The 22,200-nt window shown below is 40.8% G+C and overlaps 2 protein-coding genes across 2 annotated transcripts; one reads left to right on the top strand and one right to left on the bottom strand.

The window, feature by feature from the left end:
• Positions 1-388: 388 nt before the first annotated feature.
• Positions 389-3,648, bottom strand: HNRNPA1 (heterogeneous nuclear ribonucleoprotein A1). Its single transcript, XM_053455967.1, has 10 exons — positions 3,526-3,648; positions 2,661-2,777; positions 2,192-2,338; positions 1,901-2,111; positions 1,716-1,808; positions 1,533-1,625; positions 1,240-1,428; positions 1,012-1,140; positions 840-906; positions 389-706 (listed from the first exon to the last, which is right to left on the bottom strand). The coding sequence occupies exons 1-9, from the start codon at positions 3,538-3,540 to the stop codon at positions 851-853; spliced, it is 1,050 nt and encodes a 349-aa protein (XP_053311942.1). The 5' UTR covers positions 3,541-3,648; the 3' UTR covers positions 389-706; positions 840-850.
• A 640-nt stretch (positions 3,649-4,288) lies between these two features.
• CBX5 (chromobox 5) lies at positions 4,289-21,779 on the top strand. Its single transcript, XM_053455965.1, has 7 exons — positions 4,289-4,374; positions 6,592-6,648; positions 11,545-11,628; positions 16,188-16,350; positions 16,618-16,783; positions 18,388-18,485; positions 19,968-21,779. The coding sequence occupies exons 2-7, from the start codon at positions 6,624-6,626 to the stop codon at positions 20,116-20,118; spliced, it is 687 nt and encodes a 228-aa protein (XP_053311940.1). The 5' UTR covers positions 4,289-4,374; positions 6,592-6,623; the 3' UTR covers positions 20,119-21,779.
• The last annotated feature ends 421 nt before the right edge of the window (positions 21,780-22,200 follow it).

The raw sequence follows: 22,200 nt of genomic DNA on the forward strand, positions 1-22,200 counted from the left end.
GCAGACGTGAAGCTGCCTTTGTCCATGCATTTTTTGGATGATCTTTAGACTGGGCTCCTACTGCTTCCTATTTTAAAATTCGCTACCCTTATTTATACAGTGTTTCTACTGCCATTATCAGTCTCTAGTCTAAACTAACCTGCCTACCCATAGTTAGCAGTTTAAATGTATATTAAGGCTGCTCTGTGCTTTTATACCATGCTTCCCTGGACATTTTAAAACTTGAAATTGCTTGTCAGGCCTGAAGGCCAACTGTGGCACTGCGGCATCATAAGGCACTTCATATGCCCAGAATACATTATCAGCAAAACACCAAAGGCTTACAGGGTGCACCGAGTGACATGCTAGTTAAATATGTATCCGGTAGTATAAACCAAAATGCAAGATATTAAAAAAAACAAAAATGGATTTATTCGGGAGTCATGATCAATTTGTACAGTTTCTCAAACACCACGACCGCAGGGAAAATAAAATAATCCTATACATTAAAAACCCAGTTTAAGGAATGCTTTACACTTCCAAACATAAGCTTTTTTTTTTTGAAGACTTATGTCAAATAGTCCTGTGAGCATTCCTCACAAATAAATGATTTACTAACAATTCTTCATGTAGCAGCTATGCCCTGCCACAACTGTGCTTGGCTGAATTCAACATTTGTAGTAACCTGTCGCTTGCCTGGCTCTCCTCTCCTGCTAAGCACTGCCTCCTGTTGAACAATACGGAATAGATGTGTTAATCTAGGCATACTTAGGCTTGCACTTAACGAAACAAGAATTACCTGCAATGGATGAGCATTCACTAGATCACTTTAGTTTTACAAGTAGTTTATTAGTTCATACCTGGAGGAACACTAAAATCTTCTTCCACCTCCATAACTGCTGCCACCAGATCCACCACTGTAGCCACCTAAAATAAAGGGCACATGTTAACTAACTGCAAGTTTCCATTCTGGATAAAAATCATTCCCACAGGGCAATGCACTAATAGATCTTAATTCTGAAACCGGCATACCTCCACCGTAAGGACCACCAGAGCTCCTGCTACCATAATTGCCACTTTTCATTGGACCATAATTGGAAGATGATTGACTAGTGTAGTTTCCGAAATCATTGTATCCTCCACCACTGCCTCCGTAGTTGCCTTAGGAAGACAGAAGAAATACATGAATAGAGAACTTATATACATACATATATTTTACACACATTTGCACTATTATACAGATATTGAGTCACTATTTACCATTTCCTCCACTGTAGCCGCCTCCGTTGTTGTAACCATCATATCCACCTCCATTTCCGCCATAACCAACACCTTGTCCGCCTCCATAGCCACGTCCACCAGAGTATGGTGGGCTGCTTCCATAATCTCCTTCGTTACCATAAGAGTTACCATAGTTATCACCGCCATAACCACGTCCACTGAACCCACCTAATTCATAATTAAAACAAAAAGACAATAAGAAGTGGCATAAAGAGGCAGGTTTAAACACACATATTAAACATACACAGTGTAAGTCCATCAATTAAACTTACCACCTCTACCGCCAAAGTTTCCGCCACGTCCTCCAAAGTTGTCATTTCCACCAAATCCACCTCTACCGCCAAAGTTCCCAGGACCACCGCGACCTACATGTAAACAATAACCCTAGCTTAGTGATCTGACCAATAACACACAGAGGCAGTTAAATCTACAGGATTAGCAGTAAAGAAATTTACCTCTCTGACTAGCTGATGCCGATGCCATTTCCTGCTTTGAGAGTGCCTTCCTCACTTCACAGTTGTGATCATTGATGGTATGATATTTCTGAACTGTAACAGATAAATGCAAAGATAAGTCTCACCCAGACATAAAAAGTAACCTATAAAGAGATGTAACACCTAAAGCTTTCAAACAAACTTACTGACAATCTTGTCCACCGAATCATGATCATCGAACGTAATAAAAGCAAATCCCCTTTTCTTGCCGCTGCCTCTGTCTGTCATTATCTCAACAACATCAATCTTTCCGTACTGCTCAAAATAATCTCGTAAATGATGCTCCTCTGTATCTTCCTTTATACCGCCCACAAATATTTTTTTGACAGTGAGGTGTGCTCCTGGCCTCTGAGAGTCCTGAAACGGTCAAAACAATGCATTAGACGAGATACCAAGAGTGTGAAACGACCTAATCGCCACGAGGTACAGTCGCTCACCTCTCTGGAGACAGCTCTTTTGGGTTCAACCACGCGCCCATCAACTCTGTGTGGTCTGGCTTCCATAGCAGCATCAACCTCCTCGGCTGATGAATAGGTAACAAAGCCAAAGCCACGGGAACGCTTCGAGTTTGGATCTCTCATCACCTGTCACAAAGAGAATATTATATATGTATTTAATTTATCTTACTTATATTTGAAGTAATGTTTACTTAACAGTTTACAATTAAATGCTCTCAACTTTACAGCAGGTGCAGCCTTCCACCATGTCTCTGGCAATCACACCCAACACAGCAAGTACTGTGCAGTGAATACCAGATTGTGGCTTTTCACCCCCTAAACTATCAAGGAAACAATTTCACAAACATATTTAATATATTTTATATTTAATAGTTATTAAGCAAAAAAAATAATTAAATCTAACAGCAGAAAAGCGGAAGGAGTTTAGCTACCAAACTACAACACTTACCACACAATCTGTGAGGGCTCCCCATTGCTCGAAATGGGTACGCAAGCTATCATCTGTGGTCTCGAAGCTTAGGCCTCCAATAAAGAGTTTACGCAGCTGCTCAGGTTCCTTGGGTGCCTCAAACAAAAATACGATAAAATAAACATGCAAAGAACACACAAATATATAGGTTGGTAGATAGGGGGAAACTGCCATTGAACAATAGAAAAATATTTTTTATATAAAAGTAAAAAAAACCAAAAAACCCTTGCCGATAAGGCCAGCTATTTTGAGGATTACCTCGTCTAGAAATTGACCGTTTTTACCTCAGAAAGAAAAGGCCTGTGGCAAAGGCACAGGTCTTACTAGGCCGCACAGCATCTAACAAAAGGAATTATTAGAGGGGCTAAAGTGAACAACAACGGGCAGGAATATATCCTCTCCGCAATTAAACTACAATGGAGGAAACAATGTTTCACGGGAAAAGAGACAATATTATGGATAAGGGCCAAGAAAATAGCGCGACACACTAAATCGCTATAGCGACGCCATACATCCTTTAAGGGGAAGTGAGAGCGGCAGACAATGAAAATGAACCGCCAAACAAAATGGCGGAGACAAAGATCAGACGACGGAAAATATATAAGTATACTTATATGGTATAACCTAACGGCGATATAATTACGCACACAAACACAAATGGGGGTGCAAAAAAAGTGTTACGGGAATCACAGAGACTAAGAACCGCCCAAACTAAAGTAACCCATCCAGTTTAGGCCAACTACGTTTAATATAAATATATATCTAGTTATATATCAGCGCAAATTAACTACAAAGCGCGATCGCTTATTTAGCACAGCATGGTATCCCGTGAACGAGGCCTCACCTCTGATTTGTGCATGGTTGCGGTTTTCCGATGTTATTTTCACACCAGTACGATCCAGAAAGCAATGACTAGCCCTGGTGCCGTATTATAACACAAGGAGACGACGTGTAGGGCAAATGGTACCGCCCTCGCAGCGCTCCATTGGCTTACGATCACATCCGGCGCAATTAATTGGTTAGCTGAGAGAGCCATAGCTACCACCGATTGGCCGAACCATTGTCATGGAGACGGAGAGGTCCTACCGATTCCCCGCCCACTGCCGACGCTACGACACTAGTACGATTTTATCGTTTGTAGTTGGCCTATGTAGATTAAGCTGCAAGGTTAAATATGCGTGTCTCGGTAGGTTCCCGATAGGGGCTTGGTAATGTGCCTATTCTTCACCATTAACGTGCTGGCGTTGGTGTAAGGTAATACACAACGTTAACATGGAGTTCTGGTATCGTGGGGCGGTATACGGCGCGGAGGGAGGAGCTGCGCGTGCGCTAGATTGGTTGTTTTTGGCGGGGTTTGGTAGCCGAGTGCATTGCTCTTCCGTAACATCATAGACGGCCTTTTAATAATAAAACACAATTTGTGGGGAGCTCTTATAGTTTGAACCCAGTCACTTCAATTCCGTGATCCCTGCGGCGGTTAGCTAAAGGGAAACGGGATTTCTGCGAGCAGACAGAATCCAGAGGAAAGTGGTTTGAGTGATAGCATGGATTGACCAATCGTTAGTTCAGCGCGTGGTAACGTCCAATGGGGAGACACAAGGGGGGGTGGGGCTTAGGGCTGCTGCCGGTGCCAGAGAGCAGGCGTGCAGGAGGTTGCGGGAGCTGCTGAGAGCCAGCGGGTGATTTCGTGCAGGTACCGGGGCCTCCCACTAGACCAGGGTGTCCGTGAACAGCGGGACTGTCATGGGTGGCTTGGAAAAGGGGAGCAGTGCTCTTCCCGTTTCTTGCGTGCATGTCTATACGTGTGTCTGTTTCCTGCCAATAGTGTACGCGGTCCTTTGTAACGTACAGTGTCCGAGCCGGGTATCTGGTACACCACAGGAAATCCACATATAGCACAGGGGCGAATTAATGTGCGCCCGGAACACGTGGAGGCCAATTAAACCGTCTGAGTGAAAATGTCCGGTGGCGCCAGGTTTGAATAAATATATGTAGGAACGTGTAAGGGCCGGGATACTGAGTGCGATTTCAGATGGTCAGAGTTTATTGGCTGTGGCTACACGGAGCTGCTTTTATTCCTTCCCAGTCCTTCACCACCTCTGAAGTGTTAAATGCCGTTATGTAGATAGGAACCAGTCGGCCAATTTTTCCTGATGCGAGGACTTTAATCAGACCTTGGTCTCGTCTTAGATTCGGTATAACCAGATCTCCATCCCATGTATGTTTAAATTCCCTCAAGTGTATTAGCCTCTACCGCTTTTGCTGGGTGGCTGTTCCACTCATCTATCCCTATCAATAAAGTAAAGCTTCCTTGATTCCATATAAGCCCCTGACCCTCTAGTTTCGGATTATGACCCCTTGTTCTGACGTTTAGGGACACCCGAATCTGTGCGTTTGGTTCCAGCATCTGTCTGCCCGGCGCGTGCTTCTTGCGGGAAATATTCCATTTATCTGCTTTAATGTTTTGTGTTTTTAGGGGGTGCAGCCGGACCAACCAAGTTTTTGGACGATACCTTCCGTTCGCCCAGAATATTTAATTTAAAAAAAGAAATTGTCCTAATCGCTAAAACTTGTGTTTTTGTTCCATGTTTGGGGTCAAATTGAAATCCCCCCCCCCGAGTCCCAAAGTAATCCTAAAGTGTTCTGTTCTAATGCAAATCTGATTCCTTAATTATGGCGTATTTACTAAGGAGCAGTTCTCTGGAGGTGTAAATAGATTGCGGTTTCAGGACACACACCAGGCCATTCCGACGATCATGTTTATTTAATAAAGGCGCGTTTTAAAAATATTTGAGTTTGTTCCCGGTTATTTGTAAACAGGAATATAACTCTGGCTCAGGGATCCTTGGCTGCCTGCGGAATGCTCCTACCCTGTAACTGGGGGTCCTTGGGGTTCTTTATTCACTATCGTCCCCACTAATGCCCCCCTTTCTCTTTCGCATGCATCAGTGGGGGTTAACGGAGTGCCGTGTGTTTAGTGTACCGGTTGCTTCTGTCCTGTTTCTGGTGCTTTCCCCGTGGCAGGGTTTAGGTTAGAACCCAGTTGGCTTCCCTGTGGTAGCGCGTCCTAAACTGGGGGTCTCTGCAGTGTGTTTCACATAGAAATAGTCTGCGGCACAAGAGGAGACTAAGGACTGATACGTCTCATATAAAGGAGCAGCCGTGTAAACGTGAAATGACTGATCCTTCAACAAAAAAAGGTAGTATTTATAGAAAAAAAAGCCAAATTATTATTATTAATATAGTGCCATCAGGTTCCGCAGCTTTGTGCAAATACTGGAAATCCTTTTGATTATTGCAGTGGGAGTGTTGTCCTTGTCTGTTCTCTGGGTTTGAAAGATTATTCCTCCCCACGCTCTTGAACCTGGAAAATCCTGTAGCCTGACAAGGTGGGCTCAGGACAGAGAAATCATGCAGGCAGTCAGCGCTCCCCAACGGCACCGGAAACCTCAGCTCCGCTTTAGCAGATCTCTTTAATTTTATATGAAATATCTCCGTAATCTGATAGCTCAAAGTACAGCTAGCTTGAATAAACAGACTGTATAAAACAAATAAAATATACATCTGTCAGGGCGGGAGTCCTGCTCAGAATTTAAAACCAATCTAGATGGTTACATCACTTTGTTTCTGTTATGTAGCTGTCTCTAGTTGGTTCTGATACAGGAAAGATATTTGCATTTGGCGACTTCTCTCATTAGTGTGAGCAGAGCCTATAGATCTATTACATTGTGTGTATGTATGTATATATAATATGTATATGTATGTAATATGCCTCTACCCCAGGGGGGGTCCTTGGTTAGAACTTGGTCTTGCTGCACTTCCTGAAGTATTTGTAAGAAAAGCTTTAATGGTGACGGATGTACGAAAAATTCATGTCTTTCGGTCAAAAATCTCTCTTTTTCTTCATAAGTTTTCCGGCTCCTCCCATTCCCGAAGTAGATAATGGACATCACTGAGGCTCCTACAGGTACAGGACACGACAAGCACCTTGTTATAAAATGTTTTGTGAAATAATCTGTTTTTTTTTCCTCCCCTGTATCACATGTACTTCAGGAAGTAACACGCCGCTTGGAAAGCCTTCGAGTCGAGTATGCTGGGGGAATGACATTTGTAGCACGCTGTATACCCGGCTGTGTGTAGAGTAATAGTGTAGTAATAGCAAGCATCTATACGGTGATTCTTGCACCTTCGGAATGCATTCTGTTGCTAAGTACTAAAGGCTTTCTGGGGATGTAGTGTTGTGAATCTGTATTTTAATACACAAAATGGAATGGTGTCTTTGGTCTTCTAAAACTCTTAAGGAGAGACTCCATGGATCTTCTCTATGAGCATTTAATACAGTGCGGTACACAGTAATGGGGGGTAGGTTTCAGTTTGTTCCTTTATTTTTCAGGCCTATGTGGCTATTATTGTAGATGGTCATGTGATATTTTAGGTGACTTTCCCAGCTTAAGCTTCTCACGGATTCTCTATTGCGATGCTAAGGAATTGCGGTTTATCCATAGACCGCCGCGGGAGCTTGAGGCTCAGAGATTGGATTCACTACAAGTTGGTGTGATAAGGAGTCAGGATTGAGCTGAAATAGAACAATATACATGATAGAAATACGTTTTAATGTGATGCTAAAACAAAACAAAAAAGTGAGGAATTCCACTGTTTAATGTAATTTTGCAGGCGTGAGAAAAGCGCTGTTGAGGTGTATGCGATTCATTTGAATATGTGCATATTATCCCATCCTGTGCCCAGGGAGTAAACACTGCGTAGTCCGGTAGCCCACTGTGATCTAGAAGGACAATGGACTCCATCGGCTTAATAAACATGTTAGTGAGGTTCCGTCCCAACCAGAAACATACGTGGCCCCCTCACCTGTCTGCTCCTTTCATATGATGGCTTGCGGACTGGTGCATAAGAATAGCCTTCTGATTATATCAACAGCGTATTTTAGATCGGGGGGGATGGGAACACGATGCACGAGGGCCTTCTGGCTACTGTTGTATGAGCGATAAACTGTAAATGTGTAATAGTGTTGGGGCAAACTAAAAACGCTTATTCTGAGCTAGAAAGACAATCAATGAATATTCGGTTATGCAAGACTATTATTGTTTTATATAGCGTCATCCTATTCCGCAGCGCTGTACAATGAGTACGCAGGACATAACATGACTTGGAGAAACAAACTTGCAATCTTAGAATAGTTTTAATAAGATCGGCACTTACTGTACATTTCTTGTCTTCTGCTATGCTGAGGAACGTCGGTCTGCAGCCCAACTCTCTCACCGACGTCTATTATAAAGTCTCATATAACTAACGGAAAGATGAGGCTGTAGGGGAGGTTTACATCAGAGCCTCCTAGCATCACAACAGCTGAAATGTCCGATCAGATACCCGTTAGAAAATATTTCACAACAGTCCCGGTAAATGAGTAATGTTACCATACAGGTAGTTGGCACCAGCTGATTACGCATCTCTGTGTGCCGCCATTATTTTGTAAACATAGGAGAAACTCGATTCATTAACATCTTCAAAGAGCTCTTCGTTTTCTATATTGTTCTTTTTCATTTCAGGGTAGATACAGGTGAGGCTATTGTGTTTTTGTATCTATTGTTGATGCTTTTGATTGTAGATACAAGTTATCTCGTGGCTGGTGTATAAGTCTTGATTCATTTTATATCGGAGCCGTGAGTTTTATCATTCATTTTTAGGTGGCTTTTGTTTCTTAAAATATAATTTCCAGCTTTCCCCTTGAATTAATTAGGATGACGTGTAAATCAGAGCAAGAGCATCTTTGCTGAGGCAGTTCCCATCCGGCTGAAAATGTTCAGTGTTGTTACATAGTAGTTGTCGTACCTTACAGCCATCTGTTACTTGAAAGCCAGGACCAAAGACCACCCAACAAGCAGGCAACCATCCTCTTCTACTTGATGATTTTGAGATCACTGGTTTGTAAGAAAGGTGTCGCTGGACATTTCCAGAGCTCTGAGCCCAGCAACCACATAGGTCACATACACCAAATGCCAAGGCTGATTATATGTGCAGCATTTTGACAATTATGCATGTAATCGAGCGTACAGACTTAAATACATAACTCATATAACGCGCATCAACTACTACTTTCTGCTGAAGCAGAGGCGTTGCTAGGACTGGATAGTTTCTAACATGAATATTCCACACAACAGGCAAATCAATGGCGAAATGTTTACATAGGCGAAGCTCACAGCCAGTTCTATATTTGTTCTGGAACCATGGCTCACGCCATGCTCGCCGTCCTAAAAATAAAATGACTAGCTGGCAGAGGATTGTGATAGTCCCACGGAAGTTGGAGAACTACGTGTTGGCCACAGCTCAGAATGGACCAACTTCAGTGCTTGAGGGTGGAAAACAGACTTCAATTTTTGTATAGCTTGACTATGGGCATGGCAACTTAAGTTAGTAAAATACCTATTTTTGTCAATAAATCCTGGCCTGTTTATGGTCCGCGAGGGCTAGTGTTATGAAGCCCCTGCTTACATTAATGTTAAAAACGGAATTAGCATTAGCAGAGCGGAATTAGTATAGTACTGAAATAATGTTTGGGGGAAGCCCTGGTGAGGATGATGAGCAGGTTAGGAATATTTTTGACCATCGCTATAGTGGGTGATTCCAATGTCATCTTGTTACCAAACTTGGGATTGTTTGGTTCTTTCTGAATGTACCAACATGGATTACTAGTGTACATTTTTTTAAGTATTATTGGGGGGGGTGCTTTTGTTCTTATCATATATTTTCTTTGTGCTGTCACTGCTGCTTGGACCCATAGTAAATGCCCCCCCCCCCTCAGTTAGTTGAAACCAGTCAAGAATAATCCATCTGTTGCAGGTACTTATTGTTGTAAAAGGTCTGTGTAAGCGGGTCTTACATGCACAATAATAATAAGTGTTGAGTGTCTTTGATGTATCCTTAATAACCGATAGTCAGGCTTTAGGATCGGTAGACTGTTTTTTGGGTTTATTTAAAAACCGGAGAGTTGACAGGAGAGTTGTGGTCTCAGCTCATTCACTACACTGATGGGCCAACTCCAATGAACTTCTGATGCAGGAAGACCTATGCTGCTCCTGTATGACGTATCGTTAAACTGGTGAGATTTCTCAAGTTTGCTAATCAATTGAAGTGTACATTATGCAGGGCCAGCTTAGCCCTTCTTTGCTGGAGAAATATGCCATTGTTGGCCCCGCCATATTGAATAATGAAGTAAGGGAGATGAAAGGTCAATTCTCTTTGGGATCCTTTTAGTGAACTTCTGTGATGCTAGAACTTTATGAAGCTGGAGGATTGTATCTCTGGCTAAGGCAATGAAGGCTGATTTGTTGTGACATAGTTTGTTGGACGGTGGCACACGCTGTCTGTGTTAAATGAGAGCTCGGCATAACTATGGTTTCTATTCTATTAAAAATAGCTACTTGGTGCAGTACTGACAAGGTCGACGAGCCATGTACAATTCATATTCCAGTACTTGTGGATAAAAGGGAAAATAAAAACATGGTGTTCCTTGTGAGTTTCTCTTGGCCTTCATCCTTTCTGCCCTGTACGCAGCTGCAGCGTATATCAAAGAAAAGTTGAGTGAATACCATAAGCTCATGACTTAGTCGGCCAAAATGATAAAATATCTTGTGTAAATGGACTTATCTACAAATATATGAATGGCAAGGTGAACATTTAAGCATAGATCAGTTCATTGTGCTAGTCATATCGTTAGCATACTAGCCATCCATAGCACACTTATTGTACACAGCCAACCCAGCAGCGTATTTACATACAATAGGAGTCTGATGACAGATAAGAACCAATCAGCCCATCTAGGCTGCCAAATTTTCCCTGAGGTAAAGACTTTTACCTTAATCAGTCTTCGGTGTTGTCTTACATTCAGGATAAAAATATGCCTGCCCAATCCAGCTAGCCTCTACCACGTCTGCTAGAAGGCTGTTCCGTTTATCTACCACCTTCTCAATAAAGCAAAACTTTCTTACATTACATCTAAACCTCTGAGTTGTAGATTGACTTCTTGTTCTGGCATTTCTCCTACTTTGAAAAACACTCACCTCCTCTGCTTTGTGAAATCCCCGTATGCATTTAAATGTTTCTATGAAAATAGCCTTTTATTTATATCCTAGAAATGTATAGGTTACAATCTGCATTCAAATAACAATGTTATATATATATCATTACACAAAGTATCATGCATCAAGGAAGAAACGGTTTCTTACAAACTTGCTAAAAAGTTGCAATCGACGCGGTTATAGGCTGCCAGTAATACTTTCCACTCCAGGGAAACTTTTGTGGGAACAATCGGATTCAAATATCTGCGTTTTTGTTGATGTGTACTCGTCACATTGTAGGAAGCAACGTATGTAGTGTGATTTAAAAATATTCCTCCCAGCTCTATAGAAATATTGAATTTTTGTTGCTCCAACTTGCGAGTTGACTTTCCTGTAACGGTGAGAAATGTTTCATGTTCTCTGTTTAAAAATATTACTGCTTTGTTTCATTGACTGTTTTGTAATAAAAACTGAGGGTTAGGGGTTAGATTGGAAAAAAAATTGATGCAGAGTTTAAAAAGTGGGCTTGTCACCATAGCAATCAGTGAAGTGTCATTACCACTTTTAAGAACACGTTCAAATTTTACACCAGCATCACTTATTGATTTCTGTGAATATAGACTATAAGAATATTGACTTTATGAATTTCTATGATTGTGGAAGTCATATAGCGTCTCCTATTAGTTGCCAAAAATAAAGGGTTTTTCATGTATTATGTATCTTTTATTATATAAGGGAAAGTAATTTATCTTTAAACCATTTCTTTGTTTCCCATAATTGTACGGCGGCAGCCTCCTGGTCAGGAAGTGTCCAAGAAAGTGTCACAATAGAAGACGACTTACCCCGGCCTGCTGTGAAACAGCAACTCAGTCAAGGTATGGAGTCTTTACTTACCCTAAAAAATGACTACCAATTCTCCTCCGTCTAGATTGTAAGCTTGTGGTAGCAGTTCCTGGCCTTTTGTTTCTGTAAGTACAAATGACGTGATGAACCACTTGTTATATCTTGTTTACCGGTTGTGGAATATGTGGGTGCTATATAAATCAATAGATAATGAGCGCTTGCCCACCGGGTTTCTTCAGCGATACCACTATAAAATAGAGCAAACTAAAGCTTTGTGACAGAAGTCCTCCGTCTCAGGCGTCGCTCTCCAACTTAGTATAACTGTCAAACACTGGACGCTGTGGTTTATTCACTAAAGTGGGAGTTGGCAGGAAGATTTGCAGGAGACCTGGGGTGGCCATTGCATGATGCATTATAGAGGGTCAAATGGCACTATTTCAGACCTGGAAAAAAATGTTCAGTTCTATATAGAATACCATTGACTTGTTTATCTTAATGCTTTCTTCGGATTATTTTGTAAAGTAAGTTTTAATGCGTTTTACTGAGAGTTGGAAATAAGTGGAACAGCCAATTAGTAGAGGTGGTTGGATTTCTACAGTAAGGGAACATGGATAGCATAGACATAAAGTTATCCTGAATCTAATGCAAAGCCATGGACTGATTACGGTCCGCGTCGCCACATCAGGAAACGTTTGCTGATTAGATGGGTGAACGGTTATTTAAATTAAATTCTTGCTTCTGTTTGCTGGCGAAGACATTCGTATGGTTACATTTTTTTGATTATTCTGCTGGTAATTGAAAATATGCTGCGGGACAGAAAGCGGTACACTTCAGGAGTTGCAGGGATAAAGAGGTAAGTCCCGCCACCCAGAGTTACCTCTATCGCCTTAATTTCCGAGAGTAGGCTGGGTCACATAGCTTCATTGCGTGATGCTGCAGGAGTAGCATGGCGTTCTGCCGGGCAAGCTGCTTCGAAGACCGTCTGAGGCTTCACAGAGTGAGTTTTTTTGTGTTGGGTGTGTTAGTGTTGATTGTCTAGTTGTGTTGGTGTAAGTGTGTGTGAGTGCCTCTTCCGAGGTCAGACTCTGCCCCTGGACTGGTACTGGTGTATTGGGCCTGGTAGGACTTCCCTGCTTAGCTACAGGGGGCCGATGAGGCCGGTTTCCCCTAGGTGCTTGCTTTATGCGACCCTGAGAGGCAGCAGGAGGGGATTAGTGTATGTGTGTGTAATGTACATTTGCGGGTGTGTGTGGGGTTAATGCCATAGTTGGTGTGTACAGTGTGTGTGTTGGTATATGTTGTTGGATATTGTGTGGTATAAATGTGTGTGTGTCGGCACATAGCATGATAGCATGCTTTTGCATTAGTGTGCTACTACATGATGTTAGTGTGTATAAGTGTATGTTAGATACAATTTAGCAATTAATGTTAATTTACTAATGAAGTTTATTAAATAGATGTTTCATGTTTCAACTAATTTATACACTAGAAGAGAGAGGGGAAATACGACTGAGACTTTAAATATATGAAAATAAACATGGGGAGGTGGCCAACAGCCTCTTTGGCTGTTTCTAGATCCAAATCAAATTTGTGGATCTCTGCCCTAATGCTGTAAATATCCCCAGCTGACCTCACTTTCTCCATCTTGGAATGGCTGAGAGTTTTGGGCAATGTAGCTAGAGATTTGGTGCTGCAGATGCCCTTCAGTGGGGGAGATCTTGTGTCCAGCTGTCAGACCCCTTCCCCCAGCACCGAGGTGTGTGATCTAATGAAGCCCTCAGCTTTCCAGGAGATAAAATGGGGGCTTCTGCAATTGCTCAAAAAGATCCATATTTCAGGCACCCAAAAGCAATTGCAGGTTTGTTTATTTAAGTGAATGATTATACGGATCTATTGCTCTTATTCATCCCGTTACCTGTGATTACCAGCCAACCGACACTCGAGTAACGTTTGGTACCCTGTGGCTCTGGCTTCCTTTGTCCTGAGACTGGTGGTAGAGTAAATATTTAGTGAACTGATCAAGATATGTGTATGGATGAAATTGCCCCAAGGTACTTTTAACCCTCTAGTAGTTAAATCACAATGATTATCCCTATGATAAAGAATCATGCCACTTTCAATAGAGTTACTTGTACTTGAATGTATTAAGGGATCCACTTAATAAAAGTTACCATTCCCATTAGACATGGTCACATGTTAACCTCCGCTTTCTGTATTTCACATGTTATGCCGCTCAGTCTTCCATGTTCACGGTGTTATGGTCATGTAGGAGAAACGTGAGTTTAGGGCCTCCTTCCAGACTAAGCCGTGTAGCTCTCAGTCCTTCATGAAGGTAGTATCTGATTTCTTTTCCTTCCCTTCGCTTCCCTTCCCCCCAAGATGTGGGGGGAGGGGCAGCCTCAGCCGCTCTCTCCTCTCAATTTTTCAGTGTTGCTTTCCAGCCTGATGGGGGTGGGAGACGACTAAAACGGGCTGAAGGAAAAACTTTAACCCTTTCCAAGAGACTATTTCATGTACAATAGAATGCAGGTCCAGCTCTGTATATCTCCTCGCAGTGATGAGTGTGAGTGGTGTAATAAGCAGTACTAATTAAGTTCTGCCAAACATTCTGGTTTTCAGTTGAGTGTTTGGCCCCCTGTGCATCCAATGAACGTAACCGGATGCATGATCAGAACGTATTCTTGATCTTTATGATTAGCCCATTTTCCTTTTTTGCTTGGTTTCATAGCTTTGATGAGGTTGATTAAAACATTATTTAATTCACTCAAATCAGTGTAGGTTTTGGTGTCTAAATGTCACTATTCTGCGATCACGCTTTGTCTTTGTTGAACAAATGTTAAATATCCCGCTTTGTTGCTGTAGTTGACAGTGTATGACTCTTCTCACTTGTCCTGTCTGCCGACTGACTAAGACTAGGCTATTTACCTAAGCCTTTTTGTGTTACTGGCCACAATGATCTACTATAAAAAAAAATTATTACAAAATATTAAGCACAATACAGGCTACGCTAGCTGAATGCTTGTGGCATCGATCATCTGGATTACTGTATTTATAGAGCCTGCTTCCATTTTTATCTGATTTCAACCAATGATGTGGACATACACTATACGGCCAAAAGTATTGGGACACCTGACCATTACACAAACAGGGACTTTTATGATATTGCATTCTAAATATATAGACATTAATATGGTCCCCCTTTGCAGCTATAACAGCTGCCACCTTTGGGATGAACTGCAACAGAGATTGCGATCCAGGCCTTCTCATCCAACATCAGTGCCTGACCTCACAAAAGCTGTACTGGATGAATTGGCAAAAATTCTCATAGAAACTCTCCAAGAACTTGTGGAAAGCCTTCCCAGAAGAGCGGAAGCTGCTATAGCCGCAAAGGGGGACCAACTACATATTAACGTCTGTCTGTTTAGAATACAACGTCATTAAAGTCCCTGTTGGTGTAATGGTCAGGTGTCCCAAGGTGTTTTGTGTACTAAAATATAAAAACTACCAGTGTTTTGAGAAGTTAATGGTCAGTTGGGTTTCTTTATAAAAAGAAAGAGTCTCCTCGCCAATTGAATTATGGAGGGCTTACTTGGCCCTTGCCATAGACTTGTGCCAGTGTCGGCCCTTTGTATTAAATAGTAAAACAGAGGCATTGAAACCATAACAGTCCTGCCAGCTCTCCATTTACTGAATATACCTCAGTAGGTTTTATTCCAAAAATATGATATGGTATACCCATCAGGGATGTTTAAATCCAAAAAGAATCATGTCCATCAGGACCCCAGCTTAGTACAAAGATTTATGTGTTTGTTTTGGGTGAAACAGATACACATAGTAAGATGCATTTTCCAGGAAGCAGATTAGATTCTGCAAGGTTTATCTTCAAGTTCCATTGTCGCCTAGTTTATTTATATCATTTTTGGTTCCCATCTTGTATATCATAAAGTACAGACTTAATCTGGGCCCCCATACCCCTTCCATCAGCCCACCCATTGTACATCCATTAGCTCTGCCCATGTTCCACCCATTACCTTGCCTTATGATCCTCCCATGCATACACCTTATTAGAGAAATGGCAAGCTAGGGTTAGTGTGACCTGCGTGCAGTATTTATGCGCTGATCTGCTGTAACTAACATGCATAAATACTAACTTACAAACTCGCTCTACCACCGTGCACTTATACATGCTTATCACGCAGATGCCAAAAACCCCAACACATTGTGCATAAGCCTAGGCTCAAGCATGCTAACACCATGCACCAACACATACACATTCTAACACTATATACTGACATATACAGTGCTCACGCTAATGCCATACAGTAACACACGCAACACTATACGCTCACACAACATATCTTATACACATTCACGCATCGACTAAAAATATATATATTTATATATCACACACACAGTCAGTCCTCACTTAACATCGCAGATGTGTACTTCCAGTTTACAACTGGACCAATTTCGCCACGTTATGAAATGCTAAATTTGTTCATAGATATTTCTATATGACTTTTTGTATTGCAAGCACTGGTCAAACTAGAAGTGAGCACTAAACAGAGGGCTATGCCTACCTATTTTGCAGGAGCAAAACAGAGCATGTCCAGTAAAACGGGGAAGAAGAGTAAGAGAGCATCTGATGCCTCTTCATCCTCAGAGGAAGAAGAATATGTGGTAGAAAAGGTGCTTGATCGAAGAGTGGTGAAGGGACAGGTGGAGTATCTCCTCAAGTGGAAAGGCTTCTCTGAGTAAGTATAAAGTGCTTCTTTCTTGCGCCTGTTTAGGAGTGGAATTTGTTAGCTCTTACTCGTTAAGGACATTGGATGTTCTATTCTATCATAGAGATTTTGAGATGCTATGACATGTCATGTTCATTGTAAATGCTGGTGTTACGGAGCTCAAGCTAAGACATGTCTTCAGGTTTTAAGAAAAATGTGCATGACGTATAATTAAAAATGTTGAAGAAGTTAAGTTTCTCAACTCCCAAGACATTACCTTTGCTTTTTTTCACCCAGGGAGCACAATACATGGGAGCCTGAAAGAAATTTGGACTGCCCTGAACTTATATCCGAATTTATGAAGAAGTATAAAAAGCCCAAGGAGGGTGAACCTAGACCTAAGACGGAAAGCACGAAAAGGAAAGCTGGAAACGAAGAAATTCGAGCCAAGAAAAGGAGAGATGTAAGGAAACAAACACTGTTCAAATTAGTGGCACATATGATTATCTTTAACTTGGGGGTGGAGAAATTTGGTTTGGATCTAGGAGACGCGCACAAGATTTAGGAGCCTTTTCCCCCCAATCATGGTTTTATTTTCATATGTTTAAAGTTTCGATTATATCACCCCTCTCTCTACCATTGTAAGTGCCCTTAATATATTACATAAATATACTGTGTCCTATAAAAGATTAGATTATCTCACAAAATATGTGATAAATACAAACGGTATGGATCAATGCATGAAATATTTGTCATACATTAAAGATCCATTTCATAAAGAATTCATAAATATCAACCCATTTAATAGGCTGATAACTTGATTTATCAAAAATATGTTAGTTTAATTTCTAAATAAATTGATAAATACAATAAATGAAGAAAAATCTAATGTTAATTTAATAAAATTGCTAAATACATTAGTACATTATTAAACATAAATGAAGCAACATGAATCTAGCTGGAATGGCGCTCACTGTGCCTGCGCAGCACTTCTGTTCTGTGTATCCTTGGTGCTTGCACGGATCACATGATGCTGCTTGTCCCCATCAAGTGTGAAACAGCCAAGCAGACTTCTGCCCCTTTTCTCCATCTCCCAGGTGCCACTAACTCTAGGCTTACCCCTGACACACATTCGTGATAACGCCATATGCTGACATCCACAGGCGCTAACACAAAGTACAAACACATGCTAACGCCATACAGTCACACACACATGTGGTTAAACATACATGCAAACGCCATACACTAAAATGCACTTACAGTAACACACATCTGCCAACTCCATATGCTAATGGACACTCATGCTTACACCATACATTAACACATACTGTAACACTATATATTGCCAGACGGTAACAAACACAACGCCATATGCTCATACGCGGTAATGCCACACTCTTAAATGCACAATATACACTCACATACAGACAATATACATACATAAAATATGCACTTTCGCTAACATTGTACACACTGAATGACGCTACAATACAGTAGATACACTGGCCTCTAGCACTATACACGTGTATACATAGACACACTGATTCCAGCACTACACATGCATACAAATACAATGACTCTCATGTCACCCTCTTCAGTATCTGAATTCATAATGCCATCCCTGGCTCGTCCCTTGGAACCTGGATTTGTCCAGCCCTGCTCTCGTTTATCAATAATTTTATATGTTGTACTTCACTAATAACACAACGTTCTTTGTGTGCGGATTCCTTTAAAGTCATACAAGTAAATAAAAAGTGTTATGAAAATATTCATAATTGAATCGGTTCTATGGCTGGCATTAATGTACTTAGACTTAAAAATATATGACAGCTGAAAGCTTTCTATTAGGGTAATGTATTGTTTTATATAGTGCCATCATATTCTACTGCCCTGTGCTATGGGGTTGCAATGTTGGCAGAGTTTTTTTTTGGTTTTTTTTTGTTTTGGTTTTTTTTTAACAAATGCTATCAACCTTTAATGCATACGTGATATATTTCACATTTCCCCATAAGATCTTCATAGAATTCCTTGAAAGTAAAGTGATTGCATGTTTCATACCTTTTACAGAGTAATGACATTGCTCGAGGCTTTGAGAGGGGTCTGGAACCAGAGAAGATCATTGGTGCTACAGATTCGTGTGGGGAGCTGATGTTTCTCATGAAATGGTAAGTGTGGCAGTACTCTACAAAGTCGTTTTAAATCACATGTGCTCTATTTAAGTGTTGGTGAGTCTTCAAATAGGTTAATAGAAATAAGAGTACAAAATACTAGTGTGTACTAGACTTGTGTTCGTCCCTGCCGGCAACCAACAGTCGCTTGCACGGACATTTAACTGAGCAACTCTATTGGTCGCCGGCAGGAGCCTCCTCTAGCATCAACTGATGAAGGGCAGCTGCTCTTCATTGGTGGATGCCAGAGCAGGTCCGTGCCAGAGACCAATAGTTGCTCTTATGAACCTTTAACTCCTTGCGCGATTCTACAGATTCCCTCTCCCGTTAACCCCTCAGATGCTGCATAGAAGGTAGTCTAGAGGCAGTGACTTATATTGGGGGAAGGGACCAAGGAGATTCATTGTGTGTCTTTGTCTTCGTGTATGTTTTGCTGCCGCCATGTTCGTTTTTTCAGTTTTTGGGCTGAACAACGAAAACGCTCTATTCGTGTTCGTTTTCATGTTCGCTTGGATACGAATGCACAAGTCTAGTGTGTACAAATAGGAAAAACAATGAAAACTTCCACATAAAAACTTATGACAAAAACGATACTGAATTATGATGCAAATCTTTCCTTATTTTTGAATGATGGCTGAGCAGTGTCTCCGTATTTCAAATCAGACAGACACTTCTGACATTTCACGATTTTTACGATTTACCTACATTTTCATTGTTCACGAAGTAACGGACATTCACATATGGTTTCTAGATATGAAGTATTTATAATCTCATGGGTGGTCAGTAAATCACTGACCATTCAGTACCTGCAGACTTTATGCACAGAAAGGTAGAGCCGCTCACGTTTTCAAAGCTGTCTATAGTTAAAATGATCTAATTTGGGCTAGGCTTTTCTAACTTAAGTTGCACTCCTATCTTTCTTAAAGGGACACTCCAGCCAGGATTTGCACTTTAATGCATTAAAGTGCATATCCTGAGAGGTCTTTTAAAATTCTTAGATTATCTCCCTTGCAGATACACGAGGTGGGGCGGTCTGCAGAATCCCCCTAGCTATTTTCTGTGTAGCAAATGTTTGTCTAAATGCATGTTATCTAGATACCCACAATTAGCATCAGCGCTGGCTTAGTGAACATTGTGGGCTCTATTGAGACTACTTTGCGCATGTGTATAACACTATACCATTGAGACCACAGAGGAGGAGCGCAGCTGCAGCTTCTCCCTAAGGTAAGTATTTTATTTGAATAATGCCTATTAAAGTACCCATAAAGTAGTTCTTTAGTGAGACTTTAGCAAACTGTCTCCTAAACAAAGTAAAGAAATAATAAATAAAACATTACCTAATAGAGCATATCATATCTTGGCTGTTTTACGGTAGGTTTTGCACGTTTCCAATAAGCTGTATTTGCTTTCACATAAAAATGTAAAAAAAAAAAATATATATATTTTTTTAACATCCGTGTCTTTCAATGTGCATTACAGGAAAGATTCAGATGAAGCAGATCTGGTCCTAGCTAAAGAAGCCAATGTGAAATGTCCCCAAATCGTCATAGCATTTTATGAGGAGAGACTGACTTGGCATGCCTACCCAGAAAACACAGAAAACAAAGAGAAGGAAGCCGTAAAAAGCTAAAGCGCTCTACCTCCCCGTGTACATACCTCTCCTTGTCTACACTCATAAGTACCATTGCCCTACACTCCATACTCGTTCCGGTCCACTTTTGTCAAGAGAAAAAAAACTAAACGTTATTTTGCGTTCGTATAGTTAACCCTTTCCTGAAGCAGTCCAGCAGGACCATTTGCACAATAACGAAAACTCCTTCTAAAGGATGCACTGTAGATGTTGGAAACTTTGCGACTGTCACTTCTCCCCTTTTTTAAACAATATTAACGAGAACAACTAATCCTCTACAGTGTTAGGAATGGGGTCAAGAGTTCTATATATATAATGGGTTGTGGTGTTTATTGGGTTGCAGTCTGGCTCGGTTGTGAAAGGACATCCTCTATTAACAGTGGTCATTTTGTGTATTGTGAAGGGGAACCTCGCTGCTTACTTCATTTCTAGACAAATGTTCTTTAAGGAAAAAGACTGTTTTTTTGTATTGTTTTAAATATTTTTTAAGATATCTGTATACTGTGATGTTGGGTCTCTCTGCATATCCTCATGTTGTGCCTGCAGAAGTGTGGGATGGACTACCGGCAAGGAACCAGATTATCTCACATTTGGTAAAAGGAATCCGGGGGGCCGCGGGTCCATATGGGGAATGTAACTGTGAGAAGCACTTTTTATCAAAGACGCTAAGTGCAAATAGATACCATAATCTGTGACACTGGGAGTGTTAAAGAGACAGTGTGGCTTTTGTATGTGTGGTCCATTTAATGTGCCATTATTTAGTATTATAACGTCATGTTTTTAATAATCCTACTGGAGGCCAAATGAATGCCGCAAAAATGAGTATTGAGTATGTAATGCCCATTTAGAATGTTGTAGTGAAGCTTAATGAATTTTTTAATATTTCATGTCTTATATCAAATTTATTCTGCTCTTGGGGTTTTATAGAGTTTTTAGATGTAACCTAGATAGACAGTAGATGTTATTTTATGTTATGAATTTATTAGCCATAACTCATTTGCTCATTTCTTTCACTACACTGCCCTGAAACAGGCATGAAAAAGTATTTTACTTCTGCATCTGTGAGTACATTGCCAGCTTCCATCAATGTATTTAAACAGACTGTATTTTAAATAAAAGCTGCTTATTTTAACAGAGTTTGTGTAGAACAGAAAAGACCGTTAATACTAAATGTGCATTTTTCCCCTCGACGCTGAAGCGCCACGTGAATGAGTTTTTAGCTCAACCTATAGACTGCCGGGAGGTCATACTACCAAGTAATCCTCGGAATATGATGATATATTTTGGAGGTGAGGATCAGGTTGTAGTTTGCACACTGATGGAAAGCAATGGCTTAAATGACTACTTCTAATCAAATTCCGCAGAGTATATGAATGAGCGTTTCTGGAGAAAAGCAGATATCTGTTGCAGATACTAAGTATTTTTTATACTTAAGCATAATTTTAATTTGCATATGTCACACGGAACAGAAGACATACTTATTTCTTAGGTCTGCTTTTGACTAGTTTGATGTGCAGTGTTTACCTAAAATGTAATGTGTAAACTGCCAAAAGCGTTATCTAACATAGATATCAACATTATCACAAAAACGATTGCTTTCTAATATTTCCAAACTGTCAATATTTGTAAAGTTTTTAAAATAATAAAAGATCATGCTGGTTGCTTCTGGGGACTTATTGTGCTAAATGTTGTATATAACAGACTAGGCCATGCATGTCGCATTTGTGGCAGGCATGCATACCATCGTTCAGATCATTTTAGATGTCATTTTTCAGTAGTGTTTATAAAGGTAAGATATATCTTTTTCATACGATACAATATATAAAAGATGCGACTCGTGGAATAAGCCAAGTGGCTAATGATTTAGGTAAATTAGGAGAATGGTTGAGTGTGGCAGCGGCAGTTTAATGTTTAAATGTTAAATGATGCGCTTGGGGTGTAAAAAAAAAACAAAAAAAAAAAACACAAAGCCGCAAAGTATAGCATTAGAGGTGCTGAGGACTTGGACGTAATGATTTATGAGGACTTAAAGGTAAGTAGGCAATGCAGGCATGTCCAAACTTTTTTTTTTGAACAGTGCCA

Source organism: Spea bombifrons, chromosome 2 (assembly GCF_027358695.1).
Source record: "Spea bombifrons isolate aSpeBom1 chromosome 2, aSpeBom1.2.pri, whole genome shotgun sequence".
Classification (NCBI taxonomy): domain Eukaryota; kingdom Metazoa; phylum Chordata; class Amphibia; order Anura; family Pelobatidae; genus Spea; species Spea bombifrons.

Coding starts and splice junctions, on each gene's coding strand:
- CBX5 (XM_053455965.1), top strand. CDS start 6,624: ATGGACATCACTGAGGCTCCTACAG. Junction 6,649..11,544: donor CATCACTGAGGCTCCTACAG/GTACAGGACACG, acceptor GTACGGCGGCAG/CCTCCTGGTCAGGAAGTGTC. Junction 16,784..18,387: donor GAGCCAAGAAAAGGAGAGAT/GTAAGGAAACAA, acceptor TACCTTTTACAG/AGTAATGACATTGCTCGAGG.
- HNRNPA1 (XM_053455967.1), bottom strand. Junction 2,339..2,660: donor GAGCCCTCACAGATTGTGTG/GTAAGTGTTGTA, acceptor TCTTTGTGACAG/GTGATGAGAGATCCAAACTC. Junction 1,429..1,532: donor AAACTTTGGCGGTAGAGGTG/GTAAGTTTAATT, acceptor ATTATGAATTAG/GTGGGTTCAGTGGACGTGGT.